The sequence below is a fragment of the Leuciscus leuciscus genome (assembly GCF_965113295.1).
Source record: "Leuciscus leuciscus genome assembly, chromosome: 5".
NCBI lineage: Eukaryota > Metazoa > Chordata > Actinopteri > Cypriniformes > Leuciscidae > Leuciscus > Leuciscus leuciscus.
In genome coordinates this window covers 41439678-41456696 of record NC_138729.1, presented here as the reverse complement: position 1 = coordinate 41456696, position 17019 = coordinate 41439678, and the positions used below count along the sequence as shown (strand labels likewise).

The 17019-nt window shown below is 37.2% G+C and overlaps 1 protein-coding gene and 1 long non-coding RNA gene across 2 annotated transcripts; one reads left to right on the top strand and one right to left on the bottom strand.

The window, feature by feature from the left end:
* The first annotated feature begins 1244 nt into the window (after nucleotides 1–1244).
* LOC309499256 lies at nucleotides 1245–4783 on the top strand. The gene is made up of 2 exons (XR_014206177.1): nucleotides 1245–1633; nucleotides 3025–4783. It is a non-coding gene; the product is annotated as an uncharacterized lncRNA (long non-coding RNA).
* On the bottom strand, nucleotides 4112–16290 carry gltpa (glycolipid transfer protein a). The gene is made up of 5 exons (XM_082170391.1): nucleotides 16020–16290; nucleotides 6832–6890; nucleotides 6604–6737; nucleotides 5584–5734; nucleotides 4112–5398 (listed from the first exon to the last, which is right to left on the bottom strand). The coding sequence occupies exons 1-5, from the start codon at nucleotides 16120–16122 to the stop codon at nucleotides 5216–5218; spliced, it is 630 nt and encodes a 209-aa protein (XP_082026517.1). The 5' UTR covers nucleotides 16123–16290; the 3' UTR covers nucleotides 4112–5215.
* Between the last annotated feature and the right edge of the window lie 729 nt (nucleotides 16291–17019).

The window sequence follows — 17019 nt, the reverse complement described above, 5'->3', positions numbered from 1 at the left end:
AACATTGGTCAAATTAAGTGAAAATAATGACTAACCATTAATCATAAAAATTAGGCCTACATCTTATCAGTTTATTAATGTTATCATTCTTATGTAATTTTTTTGTAAACAAGTAAACACAAAAACACACTGGTGAAGTAGTCATGGGTCTACTAAAAATGAAGGAAAGGTATAGTTATAAATTCATATTTGAAAAATAATATTATAGTAAATATTTTATTGGTCTTGCTGTAGTCATTTTGTCCTTGATCCCATGTTTTTCTATTGTCTAACATTCTCATTTTTACAGATGATGAATATGAATAAAATATTTAATTTTAAGACACTAATTTCGAGTTAATGAATGAATGCTTTAAAAAAAACTCAATACATTTTACACAGAAATATGTTGAGGCAGATGTTTTTGTTTTTCAAATTTAAACAGTCTAGATAGGATAGGTAGATCATTTTATTATATTATAAACATGGTTTCTATGCTCTTCTTTAAACGATAATACTTTTTAATTAGGCTATATGTCCATGACCCACCACACCCGAGAAACTTATTTTCTGACCTGCAATGAACTATTGTACACAGCTCTGACCAATAAATAATTGGTTCATTACATATGGTTTGTGGAGCATTCAACATCCAATTGGCTATGGTGATGTTTTAAAAGAATAACGAGTCTCAACCACAATTCATAAAAATAAACCTACCCATACTTATTGAATTTGTCATTTTGGCTGTCAATATGTATATATATATAGTAAATATATATAAAAAAATGTCCTTCTTAGAAGGGCACAGAACTTCACAATCAAAGGTGAGTTAAGTAACACTTAGTGATTTCTCTGATAGTATCTTCATGATCAAAACATACCACTTTTAGATGAGGTCTTATATTATATTATACAGTGAGGTTTTTATTTGCCCTGGGTGCCTTATGACCTAAAACATAAAAGTGGGCTCTTCTTTGTTTCGATTGTTCAATGCACAGAGCATGCCTTCAAGGAACATCTCTAATTTTCATTTTCAACCACAACGTCCTATATAGCCTATGGGAAAATACATAAGGCTCAGTTTGAATTTAGAGCTACATTCATGGAGCAAATCCTAACCCATTATGTAATATAGTAACCATTGTGTCACCAAACTTGGCTGACTACTGAGATCAGAAAAGGGAAATATTACTACAGCCGGAAAGGCAAACAATAAACTACTATCAAGACTACAAATTGCACAAACTAAGTAGCTACAATATTACTTTAGTTGGACTTTGCTTTGTATAGCCTACATCAATACAATTTGAAATAATTATCACTTAATTTGACCAACGTTCTAAAGCATTGCTGAAAACAACTGTGAAAGCTACTGAAGCTTAACGTTTATGATAAAGTACAGTTGTGTATCAAAAAGATTTCCAGTTGAGTGTAAAGCAACATTCAAAGCATGCAGCATGCAACTCCAAGTTCTTATGTTGTCTTGAGCTATCAGCCTATAATTTAAAAGCTATTTTAATAATATACAGACAACTTTGGGAGACAGAATAAATAGGCCTACACAAGAATATATTTGTAAATATTTATTTAAACATGCAATAATACACATTTAAAAAGCTTAATCTCAGTCATTCATCATGAGAAACGAACAGTTAGGAGTAGTTTAGGACAGGGCTGGACTGGGACAGAAAATCGGCCCTGGCATTTTGGCCCAGACTGGCCCACTACAAATGATCATAAACACCACCCATCTTTGCACGCCTTTGAATATGTTTTTGTTCAACTCCTATTCATTAAAACCGCTAATGCCATGTAATGAGTGAGTATAAACGAGTGAGAGTTAACAGATGAAATAAGTACAAAATTGTAATTTATTAATACAATTGAACTATACTCCACAGTGGTGAATCCAAAAAACAAGCTATAAGCTGCATTGGCATAGCAATACAAGCGTTTCTCACAGGAATTTTGGTAAAACTGTGGTGGGTGGACCTCAGTCCTTCTAGGGGGGCATGGTCCCCCTAAGAAAATGTTGTGCATTTTAATGTTAAATTCATCAATCTGGTGCAGTTTGAGGGTTCAAAATTAAAAGCTCCAAACCATAATCAGTGTGCAAATATAACAAAGAAAAAAATCAAACCTCTTTTAGTAACAGTGTCTGTCTATATTACACTACTCTACTACATAATAATATTTATAATATTCATCTCATGATAGTAGCCTAATAGCCATATATTGTAAAACAAATGCACTGAAAAATAAAGAAAACTTTCATAATTAGTGTTGTACCAATTTCTATACTTGAAAGAGATAAGCACATGATCTTTTATTTTGACGGAAACTGCATCAAGCTTTTATTTTGGCGGAAAACATGGATAAAAACGCGTCTCATTAAACTTCCAGTAAATTTCTGTAATCGTCAACTATGCATCTGTAACTGGGTTATGGGTTCCTACACTCATAGCCAAAGTGTTTTGAAAGTAGTTCTGCTTACCGCGGACTCTACACTTTCTCATCTCTGTCCTTATCCTCCTGACTATCCTCATCATCAGCCACTGGAGCTGATGAAGGTCCTGCTGCTGCAGAAAACATATCTGACACATTTTTCAGCGTCTGCTTGAAGGGCCTGTATCTATTTTTCACGCTATTTCTCTACACATTCCTTGCGTTTCTTCTCCATCTCTCAGACTATTTTGACAGATACACACTTGACACTGCACGCTCACTCAAAGCCCAGAGGGTGAGGTGTTTAAAGATGTGATTGGGCCAGCCCAGTGTCAATCAAGAAAACAACAAATGGGCCGCTGATCTACGCGTTTCATGGGCCGGTCTGTCAGTGGAAAAAAAACTAACGCTTACTTTTTTTTGACCAATGCATTACACCAGCACTAACCCAGCGCCGTCAATTAAACAAAACAAAACGAATGGGCCGCCGATGTACGAGTTTTATGGGCCGTAAAAAAAAAAAAAAAAAGTATGAGATGTATCGGCCCAAAAGCACGTCGGCCCACCGGGCATTTGCCCGGTATGCCAGATTACCAGTCCAGCCATGGTTTAGGACAAAACGCGATCTGAGGCGCTCACGCTCATCATTTCTGTTCCACTCGCCTGTAGTATTGGTCGCCACACCCACGATATGGTCTCGTGAATATTCATGGTAGCTCCACTCATTGGAACCAAATATTTCGGGAACCGAATATATTGTAACACCTGTTAATCACTGGCAGTGTGAATGAAACAAAACCACTTTATCCGTGTATTTTCCGGAATCTCTGTGTGAAAGGGGCTATTGTGTTGACCCATTTTAGCTGCTGGCATTGATGATGCTTCACTGTGAAAAGTCATTTAATGCTTTGGAGTTCAGGAGAATATTGCAGAATGGCTTGCTTCCCACAAATGAAAAGTTGTTATCTAAAGAGGAATGATCAGATGTTATTTTTCAACAAGACAATGCTCCTGCCCAAACATATATCATGATTTAACATGATTTTACCAGAGGTGGACAAAGTACACAACTTCCTTACTTGAGTGAAAGTACAGATACTACTGGTCAAATATTACTCCATGACAAGCAAAAGTTGTAAAGACCGATTTTTATTTAAGTAAAAGTACAGAATTACTAGTTTTTAAAAGCAAGTATCAAAAGTAAAAGTCAATGCATTAATTGTTTTATTATTGTTGCATTGTTGTATGCAATACTTACAGTATTGCTTATGCCTCTGAATCTATGCCTGCCTACCCTCATATCAAAATCAAATGTATTTCTAACACAGTTCCAGTAGTGTGAGATTGAATAAGTGCACTCAATAATGTCCACCTAAATGGCTGTTCCCTCAAATAGTGCCCTATTTTAAGTTTTTTGGCTTTTAGTATGAATTTGTTAGCCTTACTGTTATCTATAAGATAGTGTGCTCCAAAACAATGACAACATTTGGTTGATGTCAGAAACCAACATCAGTCAGGTTCTGACATCAAACCCGACTTTCATTTCCAACCAAAATCCAACATCTGTCCGACGTCGGGTTCCAACCAAAATGCATGATTATACTAGAATAAATAAAATAAAACAAAATATAAAGCAAGGTCCTTTTTTTAGTGTAGCCAAAAGTAAAGTACACCACAAAACAACTTATGCAAGGTCATGGTTTTAATGAGATTTTTAAAGAGACTATACATAACTATGATCGATGTAAGACACTAAGATAATAAATTACAGTGGAACAGTAAAACAGCACCAGAATGCATCAATCACATTTGGGTCATCATGATGTGCTTCAGTTTTGTCTGTCCTCTATGCCAGTGAGATATTTATTTCAAAAATAATTTGCTTTAAATAAATTAGCATTTATTGACGTCAAGTCAGCTGACGACAACAAGAACAGAAAAGGTCCATTGGTTAAAGTAACATCAGTTTGCTTGACCAAGCCAAAGTGGAAAGAAAGTCTGTAATGTTAGAAAATAAATCACAAGGCAACTGGCATAAAAAGCAAATCATTTAAATAAATTAACATTTAATTCAAAAAGCAACCTGATTGGGAATGAGAAGTTGAAAACTACAAACCAACAATACTTATCCATTATATTACATAAAACAGCAGACCAATTGAGACTACGAAGATCAGTCATCCATATAATAATAGAATGTCATAATAGAATTTAAGAATCTAAGAAATTAATATAGACGTTTTAAAATTTACTGAATACGTTTAACCGCTCAATAGAGTGGCTTTACAGTCACTTGTGAAGAAGTCGTTTCTTTAAATTATATGTCATATTCAAGTATTTTTTTAAGCAAACAGAATCCAAGGTCAAAAAAATCTGAAGAGTCTGATGACTCTTGTTTTGGTATAATTAAGTATATTTAAAACCCTCATTTTCCATCTATTGTTGTTTGCTTAATTAACCATTCCATACTTAGTGTATGAAGAAATAATTAGTAAAGTTATAAAACACGTTTTTTTTTTTTTATGCTACTTTTCTAAAGAAAAGCCAAAGCATTTAAACCGTCAACATGAGCAGAACAAACAATAGCAGACCTCCTCCCTTCTGAAGCCGCCAGAGTCTTCAGCAGCTTGGACCCTAATTGTCCCTCAAGAGAAAACAAAACCGTACACTGCAGAGATGCGGGATCCGGCAGGAAAGAGGAACGGTCCAATGAGGAGACGTCTAATGGGAGGCAACAGTCAACCACTGGGAGGGAGGAAGATGAGGTCTGAAGCTTGTGAATGAGAGATCACACAGTGTAGTCCAGCTCTGCATTCATCCTTGTGTACATTTCATAGATGGCATCAATAGTAACTGTGAAGTTGACTAGAAACTGCCGCACTTTGTCCAAGCATTCTTCGTCCTTGACCTCTCTTCCTTTAGAAAGAGCTTTGAGAAAATCGGATCGGTATGGAGCGGCATATAGTGCTGCCTGAAAGAAGGAAGACGGGATAACCTCAAACGGCTTGTCTAAGCATTTACAGGCATCACAACAGAAATGTCTACACGAAAATGGAAAGCAATTTTTACTATAATATAAATCTAATATATTTATTTATTTACATAAATTCAACTTCCAAATATGTCCTTTGTTTATTTCATTTTAAAGAAGCTTACTTTGAAGAGCTTCTGGACAAACCAGCCATGATACTTCTTCAGGGCCATCTCATAAGCTTTGGTGATGTTGACTTTGATGAGATTGGGGTTGTTTTCATCCTTATCCCCATCCACTAGACTCTGGAGAAGAACCTGGATAAAGCGTAGCCCCCTTTGTGGAACACAAAAGGACAAGTTTAACAAAACGTTCTGGGTGCTCTTTTTTTAACAGAATGAAACTGAATGGCGACAAACGTTGTCAAGCACCAGAAATGTCATAAATCATAAAAGTAGCTTGGAACAACATTATAGGGCGAGTAAATTATGACAATTAAAATTTTGGGATTTACAATACCTTTAAAGTCACCATAAAATAAAATTGATTTAAAAATAAATAAATAAATAAATAATTAAATGATGGAATATTGCAGTATTTATTATTGTTACGTCCACATTTTAGTCTAGGGATGGAGGGCTGTGTAACAGAATTAAATGGTGTGATTTGTGGATGCAGCAAGTTTCAGTTCTCAACCCCAGTGCTTTCACAATGACCAAATCCAACTTAAGCTTCTGGGTTGAGAAAGAAGCCAATCATTAAAGTCAGGTGGAAGTAAAGAGAAAGAAACATTAGTTACTTCCTTGGAAGTAACATTTTAAATTCATTTAATCCTTTAATCTTTCATCAAAATGACTTCCTCTCCCTCTTACATCTCTTCTCAGATGACGTGTTTACTGGCACGAGAGTGAGACAACCTGTCACTCACATTAGATAGCAGCAATAGCAAACCACAACCATCCAATCAATTCAACATGGACAAACTCAAGTCCCACCCTACATTTTTTTCCTGTTTGAGAAGATCTATCTATAGAAAAGCCATTTTCTTCGTTCAACTATCGCAACTACTGTTTCATGCCGACTTTAAAAGAAGAAATAGGAAGTTTAAAAGTCCTTTTTTTATATTATGCAAAATCGATAACTGTTTTTCAGATTCACTTCTCTAAAATCAAAAAACGAAAGAAGCGTTTCAGGCCCAGACTTGCCTTTTCAGCCACATGAGGGCAAGTGTTGCTCCTACTTTTGGCCACTCGGATCCATGCATCTCTTTCTCTGCTTCCAAAATGTGCTGCAGGGTTTTAAACTTGGTGGGGTTGCTGTCATACACAGCCTTGATTTTCTGTGAGAAAAAGCAGAGGGGTGAGTGGAGTTCAGGTTGTGAAAGTTATATTGTTCAATGCTTATCAACCGTGTGTGTCACGTGATAAACTTACAGTGATATTACCAGCAATATCAGCCTTGATGGGGGAAAAAACAGCAGAGCCGAGGCAATCTAATAGAAGATAAAGAGAACAGGCAAATAATATTTGCATACATACAGTACAAACTTTATTAACACTTAGGCAATTTTCATGTATTTGAAATGTCTCCTGAAAGGGTTGCCATGCAACCTTCATGAATTGTTTTATGTATGTGAGAACGCAACATTCTTTCACAGAGCTGTGAGATTTTTTTTTACATACTAGAGTTTTTACAGGAAAGTGGCAGATGCACAGTAAAAAGTATTGCCGCTTCTGATCCCAAGAACTCAGAGTGAACTCTGACATTACCACCTTAAAAAAAGAGCACTGAATAATTAACCGTGCTTAGAGAGCATGACAGATTTCTGAAAGCACCCATGCGGTTCATTAAAGTTTCAGTACCACCCATTATCACGTCGAGACCAAATGCTTTGCGAGACTGGTATTGAAATAAATACCTGTGGAAATGGAAACACACTGAATCACTGATGTTTCCATTACTGCAACCAATGAATACTGTATTTGATTAGATAAATGTTGTATTGTTTAAAATGAATGCTTGATTATGATTTACTGGGTTGTTTGCATGCATGCACTGCTTAATTCTGCAAACATAACATTAAATACCCCTCAAATTTACAGCTCTTCAGCTCGGCTACACAAACCAACAAAAGTGTCATGCCTATTCAAGTCAAGTCAAGTCAAGTTTATTTGTATAGCGCTTTTCACAATACAGATTGCATCAAAGCAGCTTCACAGTATTAAATTAAAATAATACAACAAAGTTTGTTTCAAGAGGAATTTATTGATTGATAAAATTAAATTAAATATCCCCAAAATATCCCCAACTGAGCAAGCCAAAGGCAACAGTGGCAAGGAACCGAAAAACTCCATCAAGTGACCTAATGGTGTCCTAAAACTCCATCAGGTGCCTTAATGGAGAAAAAAAAAACCTTGGGAGAACCCAGGCTCAGTCGGGGGCCAGTTCTCCTCTGGCATTGGATAGAGGCCGGATTGTAGTTTGAACTGTAGGATTATATGAATGCCTGGCTGAAGAGATGCGACTTTAATCTAGTTTTAAACTGGGAGAGCGAGTCTGAGCAACGAACAGTATCAGGAAGACTATTCCAGAGTTTTGGAGCCAAATGTGAAAATGCTCTCCCTCCTTTGGTGGTTCTGGATATCCTAGGTATGACCAAAAGCCTTGAATTTAGTGATCTCAAAGAGCGCGATGGATTATAGGGCGATAGAAGATCCGTTAAATAGACTGGAGCTAAGCCGTTTAGGGCTTTATAAGTCAGTAGCAATACCTTGTAATTAATACGGAACTTTATAGGTAACCAATGCAGTGATGATAAAATCGGTGTTATATGATCATATTTTCTTGATCTCGTAAGAACTCTAGCGGCGGCATTTTGGACTAACTGTAGCTTGTTTATTGAGGATGCAGGACAACCAGCTAATAAAGCATTACAGTAATCCAGTCTCGAGGTCATGAATGCATGAACTAACTTTTCTGCATCAGAAACTGATAGCATATTACGTAGCTTAGCAATGTTTCTAAGGTGGAAAAAGGCTGTTTTTGTAACATAAGAAATATGATTTTCAAAAGACAGGTTGCAATCGAGTATAACACCCAGGTCTTTTACTGTAGAGGATAAAGTAACAGGACATCCTATGATGTTAAAGTTGTATTGTGCGAGGTTTTGTGGGCGGTTTTTTGAACCGATAAGTATTACCTCTGTCTTGTCTGGATTTAATAAAAGAAAATTACGCGTCATCCAATCTTTTATATCTTTAACACACTCTGTCAATTTGGAAAATGTAGCGTTTTCATCCGGCCGTGATGAAATATATATTTGAGTGTCATCAGCATAACAATGGAAACTAATTCCATGTTTCCTTATAATATTTCCAAGTGGCATCATATATATTGAAAATAACAGGGGGCCTAATACAGATCCCTGCGGCACTCCATAGTTTACTGGAGTTATGATCGATTTTTCTCCATTTAAATAGACAAAATGGTAGCGGTCAGATAGGTATGATTTGAACCAGCTTAGTGCTTGTCCTTGAACACCAGTATAATTTTGTAGTCGATCTAAGAGTATTGTGTGATCTATAGTATCGAACGCAGCACTAAGATCAAGTAAAACTAGTATTGAGATACAGCCTTGGTCAGAAGCTAAAAGTAAATCATTTGTGATTTTAACGAGCGCAGTTTCAGTGCTATGATGCGGTCTGAATCCAGACTGAAACTTTTCATAGATATCATTTTGTTGCAAGAAAGAGCCCAGTTGAGCGGACACCACTTTTTCTAATATTTTAGACATAAATGGAAGATTTGAAATGGGTCTATAATTTGCTAGATTATTATGATCTAATTGTGGTTTCTTAATGAGAGGTTTTATAACTGCCAGTTTAAATGTTCTTGGAACATGACCTAAAGATAAAGACGAGTTAATAATATTGAGGAGAGGCTCTTCCACTACAGATAACACTTCTTTCAGTAGTTTAGTTGGTATAGGATCTAATAAACATGTTGTTGTTTTAGATGAAGTGATAAGTTTATTTAACTCTTTTTGTTCTATAGTTGTAAAGCACTGTAATTGTTCTTTCGGGGTGATAATTGAAGCTGAATTGTAAGGCGCGATTGAAGATTGAACGTTTATAATTGTGGTTCTGATGCTTTCTATTTTCTCAGTGAAGTAGTTCATGAAATCATTACTACTGAACTGTAACGGGATATTTTGTTCGGGTGACGTCTGTTTATTTGTTAGTCTAGCCACGGTGTTAAATAGAAACCTTGGATTGTTTTGGTTGTTTTCTATTAGTTTGCGGAGGTGCTCAGCCCTGGCAGCTTTTAGGGCCTTTTTATAACGTGACATACTGTCTTTCCACGCGATTCTAAAGACCTCTAAATTAGTTTGTTTCCATTTACGCTCTAAAATACGGGTTTCTCTCTTTAAAACATGCGTAGTATTGTTATACCATGGTGCTTTATTTTTCTCTCTGACCTTTTTTAATTTAATAGGTGCAACCACATCCAATGTTCTAGAGAGAATGGTGCTCATAGTGCTAGTTAGTTCTTCTAGTTCATCTGTTTGTTTGGGTTCAGGCAGCAGCTGAGACAGATTAGATAAGCAATTTGAGAAATTATCTATGGTGGATGGAAGGATTGTTCTGCCTGGTTGATAACGCGACGCCGCATGACATATTACAGCAGTACGTAATATGCAAGTTACCATGTAGTGATCAGTGACTTCATCACTTTGTGGAATGATATCTATATCGGTTGGATCGGTTCCGTGTGATATAATTAAATCGAGTGTATGATTAAGACGATGAGTTGGTCCGGTGACGTTTTGCTTGACCCCAAATGAATTTAATAAATCTGTAAACGCAGCTCCTAACGCATCATTTGGATTATCTACGTGTATGTTAAAATCTCCAACAATTAATGCTTTATCGACATTGACTAATAGGTCTGAGAGAAAATCTGCAAACTCTTTTAGGAAATCAGCGTAAGGCCCTGGCGGTCTATATACGGTAGCCAAGGCTAGAGATAATAGGGATGTTTTTCTAACATCTAAGAGCGTAACATTTAGTACAAGTACTTCAAATGAAATAAACTTATAACCCGTTTTCTGAGTAACATTTAGAATATCTTTATAAATGGTTGCAACACCTCCGCCACGGCCAATCAGACGGGGCTCATGCTTATAACAGTATCCAGGAGGAGTAGACTCATTAATACCGAAATAATCATTTGGTTTAAGCCAGGTTTCAGTAAGGCAAAGTACATCGAAGCTATTATCTGTGACTATTTCATTTACAATAACTGCCTTAGGTGTGAGTGATCTAATGTTTAGAAGACCTAGCTTTAGAAATAGTTTTTGTTTACTAATAGCAACATTTTCTGTTTTAATAACAATTAGATTTTTCCTAGATCCTGCATTAGATTTATTATTTGATCTCACTAAACGAGGAATAGACACGGTTTCTATGCAATGTTCTACACTAGTATTTATATCAGTTGAATTGGTGCAGCAGAGACTATGATTTGGACTTTTGGTTACTAGTCAAAGGGTATTTAACATTTTGGAGATGTTATCTGACAGAAGATCCGCTCCGAATCTGCTTGGGTGTAAGCCATCAGCACGGAAAAGCCTAGGACGCTCCCAAAACAGATTCCAATTATTTACAAAGAGCAGTTTCTGCTCATTGCACCATGACATTAACCATTCATTTAGCGCAAATAATCTGCTGAATTTTTCATGCCCTAGTCGGTACGTGGGAAGCGGTCCTGACACAATGATCGTTGTTTCAGGCGATGTGCTGCGTACCGTATCGATTAGATTCCTGAAGTCTTTCTTCAGAATCTCCGTCTGGCGCAGCCTGATGTCGTTCACTCCCGCGTGCAGGACCACAGTTCCGACGCGCTCGTCACCGTTCAGGATCTCGGGAACGCGAGCAGCGATTTCAGAAACACGAGCACCAGGGAAGCAGTGACTTTGCACCTTACTTGTACCTAACGTAGCGTGTACGTGCCGAACGATGGAATCGCCGATGATCACAGCATCGCGTTCTGTTTCGCGTAGAGGGGAGAAGCGGTTTTGTGTCGATAACTCGAAAACCGGGAGGGTCGGAGAAAGTCTTGGTCTAAACCTGACTCGCGTCTTCCGCTGCGGAACCACCCAGGCTTCGTGGTGGCGTGTTGGAGCCGGAGTGAACGAGACCATGGCTGATTGCGACCGATGCTGAGGAACGCACGGAGTAGACGCGGTCGGAGTCAGCGGGTTAGTAACGTTAAACACTGATTTGTGTGCGTCGGCGCGTGATGTTTCAAGAGCCAAACACCGGTCTCTCAGCTCGGCCTGTCTCAATAAAAGGTTGTGGATCTGTTTCTCAACAGCTTCCAGCTCAGACTGCAGTGCGTGAAGCTCAAATGTGTCCTCACCTGCACCAAGCGGTAGACTACTTACATCTGATATATTCGCCATTTTAACAGATGGACAGTGAGTTAGCAACGAAGCTACCAGTGATGCTATCAATATTAATACTAATTTATATTATAAGTTTGTTTGTAAATGAGTGTGGAGAAGACGCGTTCAGCCGTGATCCACGGACGTAACCTTTAAGAGTATGCAGCGTTGGATCACTAATAGGCTTGAGACGCGTCTGCTCAACAGTCCGCGTTGTAACTATGAGGTTTTTTAGTGGTAGGGGTGTAGAGTAGACGCACGATAGGCGAAAAAAAAGTGTTTGTTTATAAGTGAGTGTGGAGAAGACTCGTTCAGCCGTGATCCACGGACGTAACCTTTAAGAGTATGCAGCGTTGGATCACTAATAGGCTTGAGACGCGTCTGCTCAACAGTCCGCGTTGTAACAATGAGGTTTGAGCAGTAGTGCTTCTCAGTGAGGAAGAGTAGAAAATGTTCGTTGTAAGCGGGTTTAAAGAGAAAAATCAAGAATTATAAATCAAATCGATAGAGCTCCAAAAACAACAACGCATTCAGACGCAACGCATGATAATGACAGGACAAGACATTATTCACCGTGTTTGTTGAGTGTTTCTTATTCACCTGAGCTTTTATGAACTCAAAGGCGCGAGAGAAAATAAATAAATAAAAATAGCTGAGCGCAAGGGTGGCGCGTTAACAGGCTAGCGAATTACTAGCGTGTTATGCGTCAGGGTTGGGTAAGCTGTATTTAGTAGTAATATAAACAACTAGAAATTGTAGTAAATGATGGTTCAAAACAAGGAAATACGAGGCTAAGACGGAGCTTACAGCTCCGAAGCAAACACACTCACAGCAGGCAGCGAGAAAAATCAAGAATTATAAATCAAATCGATAGAGCTCCAAAAACAACAACGCATTCAGACGCGACGCATGATAATAACAGGACAAGACATTACTCACCGTGTTTGTTGAGTGATTCTTACTCACCTGAGCTTTTATGAACTCAAAGGCGCGAGCGCGCGAGAGACAAATAAATAAATAAAAATAGCTGAGCGCACGGGTGGCGCGTTAGCAGGCTAGCGAATTACTACCGTGTTGTGCTAGTAGCAACGGAAGCCAGCGATGTTGGGCAAGCCGTATTTAGTAGTAGTATAAACAACTAGAAATTGTAGTAAATTCTGGTTCAAAACAAGGAAATACGAGACTAAGACGGAGCTTACAGCACCGAAGCAAAAACACTCACGGCAGACAGGGTAAAGTAAAGTACATTTTGAATGCAACTTCCGGAAAAAAAGCAATAGTTAGGTTAGGTTGTAGAGTTACTGTATAGTTACTTAGTTTGATAGTTAGGTGAATTGGATTAAAAACCTGGTAACTACTAGTCTTCAACTAGATGCATCGATATTAAAATTTGGCTGATACTGGATAAGCTGATAATTATTTTCATGTAATTCATGTTATGGCTGATAACCAATAAATGCGCTATATATAGTCCATTAGTCCATTAATGTCAGTGCTGTCAAATAAATTAATTGCGATTAATCGCATACAACATAAAAGTTTTTGTTTACATAATATATGTGCATATATATATCATTATATATATCTATATCTATATCTATATATATATATATATATATATATATATATATATATGTGTGTGTGTGTGTGTGTGTGTGTGTGTGTATATATACATTTAAATATACATAATACACACAAATTATAAATTATAAAAACAAAAACTTTTATGTTAGATGTGATTAATCGCAATTAATTGATTTGACAGTACCAGTACTAATATATACATATAATATTCTTTACTATTTTTCCTAAAACAATTAAAAATAAAACACAAAAACTAAAATCAGTCAGTTTAAAAGCTAAAAATGCATTTAGACAGTTCAACATTACAACTCTGAAAACACTACAGCTAAAGATTACACTTAACAGTGTTATTAAATTATTCAAATTTTTAAAGATGAACTTTTTGTAAGAATTAAATGACGACAAAGGTAAACAAAATGTAAAAATAGTGGAAATGAGCATGCAAAATTAATATCTAATATAAGTCAATATATATATTACAATATTGACCGATAGCGATAAATGAAAAATGGCATCAAGAAAGCCAGGACTGCCACTGGTGCCCCATCACGAAAACAGATGTATGACAGGCCAACGATCGAAGCCCAATACAATCAAAATCCCAGAACCTTAGAAAGTGATATACAGCATGTGTTCCTGAAGTGAGAGCAAGGCCATCGCTAGCGGGGTGAAAAGTGTTTGCCCCGGCCTTAGGATGGCCCCGCAATTTCAACAGAGGGGGACCCACCCCATAAGCCTCTCCCTGGCCCCAGAACACGATTTCATCTGAGGATTTCACAGGGATTCCACAGAACGCGATTTAAAGGGGATCCACGGCAACAACATGCACCGGGGCCCGGGAGACCCCCGCTATGGTCCTGAGTGAGAGAACCATCTGAATAGTATCTCCCAAGATAGTAGTGATATGTTCAACAGTGATTCAAATCAACATACTTAGCCCATTGGAAAGTCCGGAGTCACAACATCAGCATTTTGTACTGATAGCAAAAGGAGCATCTCTGGTTACAGAGAACTCAACAAACAAGCTCAAACATTGCTTGCACTTCAGCTTTTTTTCACTGTGAATGACTGCCTTCTAATTACAGAGAAAAAACACAAACACATTCACTCACACGTCTAACAATGCCAGCCCTCCCTCCTGATCTTTCTATGTTTGTACTCCACACAGGGCTTTTTGTGATAAAGTGTGAACTCTAAACAAGAGCTGGGAAGCTTAATTGTCTTTCTGTGGGAATTAGCGACAATCACAACAACCAGTGTCTCATTATGACATCACATGATCATAAATATGATCCCCAATCACAGCCTGCTATACAAAGCCCATCTACTGAGGTTAAGTGTCTTTATTATTCTTTCATTTAGTTCACAGATCAATTTACCTGTGGACTCCACCAGGAGTTTCTTGAAGAACAAACATAAAACATATAAAATACTTCTATTTAGCATTCTCTAATTTAATAAAAATTATCATTATCATTTGAATGGAAGAGTTTTAAATAAAATATGGCATTTAGCATAATGGACACCACAAGTTTGTGCAAAACCTTAACTTTTTTGTTCTTCTTTTTTTGCACATGGTGAATTTGATTAGTGACCTAGAAAAGATGTACATGTTTATTTTATTTATTTATTTTTATCATAAAATAGTTTATTTTAAATTTAAAATTAGATTTTAAATCAGACTTTTGGAGTTCTTTGCTGTCACTGGAAATTGTAGTTTATTCTCTTGCCGTCATACCCAGTTCTTTTCACAACTACATCAAGAAAATTACCCTTTTAGTGATGGCTTAAAAAAAATAGAAGAGTACATTGAGCACTGATGTGAACACTTCAGGCTTGGCGTTTCAAGTGGCAAATTCATTTCAAATGCATTTTTCATATCAATACCAAATGAGGCTTTGAACAAAGCTGTTCTGCTGTTCAGTTCCACCAATGAATAGAGCAGGGCAACTCAACACCATTCTAATCAATTTTTTCAACTTCCAAAATCGAGGGCAGCAGATTAAATTATGCATGCAATAGGTTTGTTGCCTTCTTTGTGAAAAGAAATTTGAACCAAAAAAAGATTAGTCCTCAATAGCAAACAATGGCTTCTGCTTGACAGCTAGGCTTTGTCTGACTTTACTAGCAACTTCTGAAGAACACATATCTTGATCAGGAGTGGAAAATCTCACCCCTGATCAAGGATCTGGAATATCCACAAAATCAGATGACATCAGACTACTGATTTTTGTAACAACACGTGTATAATTATGTAATAGAATATTTTTTAAAACTCTCATTCTGTAAAGACACTATATAGCAAAATGCATGCATTTAATTGTTACTTTGTTTCCACTCTGAAGCGATGACTGAGTCGAAACAAACATTAGGCATTTTTGTAATAGCTATTTTTTGCGTAATATATTGAAATAGCTACTTTAAAATTACTTTTTGACGACCTGAACAAGTTACATAGAAAACTGAAAACTTTCAAATAAAAAAATATTGTTCTAAATATAATTTAAAAACCCAACTCATCAGGCCGTTTCATGACAGCACAGAGTTCATGCTTAAATCTGAGCTCAAATGAGAGATGACGGAAGAACCTACCGAAGAAAGGAGGAAGGTGAGACACCGCCTCGAGAAACGGCCGGGTTTCCACTTGTTTGTCGGCTGGAAGTTGCCGGAACTGGTGCTCCATAAGAAGAGCCATGATTGCCTAAAGTGGGCGAAAGTGACTTTTTTTTTGCCTACAACATAAGACGAGGACAACACAGTAGAAATGAAGGCAGAACCCGGAACTACCGCCGGACAGACAGACACAGCGTTTTACTATTCCAGTTCTTCTGCTAGAGCTGCACTGCACAGCTGGCCGGCCCCCCTGCACCGCCCCTTTATGCAAATATATGTAGACACATCGCGGAAACGTTCAACATGTGGGCGGGGACTCTGCGAAGGAACCAATCAAATCACGAGGGCGGGGCCAAAACTGTCAAAGAGTATTCTCCACAGTGCCCACACTTTACAATGTAGTCATGAAAATTTTATTTTTCTGTTACGGATATATGTAATATTCAATGTTCACCCTTTTCCTTCTATCTGATGTTATTGTGATATATAACACTTTTTTTTTTTTTTTTACTCACACCAGTTAACAAAATAATAAGAGTTGTAAAGAGAAGTAAAAAAATTGAACACCAAGCTTTTTGTAAATGTTATTTCCCTTATTGAGGCTTAGCTTTAGGCAGATTCCGTTTCGACTGGCCATTTAATACACAAATGATCAGGCATAAATCATCTAAAAGTTTTTTTCTCCTCAAAGAAAATTAAATGTAGCCTACCTTAATTTCACTATTGCTTATTTGTGGATTATTTATAGGATATAAAATAATCAAAGAGCAGCTCAGGTTAGAATCTTTGCTGAGAGTTTAGGGGCCTCCTATAGTTAATAATTAAAATGTCCTTTACCCTGTTGCTGACATTAGAGGTTTAAGCGGGGAGTCTTTCTGACGACAATTAGACACGATTATCTGGTCACCATTAAACATTCAATGCAATGTTTAATTCATGCACTAGTAGGCCTAACCTACAATGACCCAGAAAGTCATGT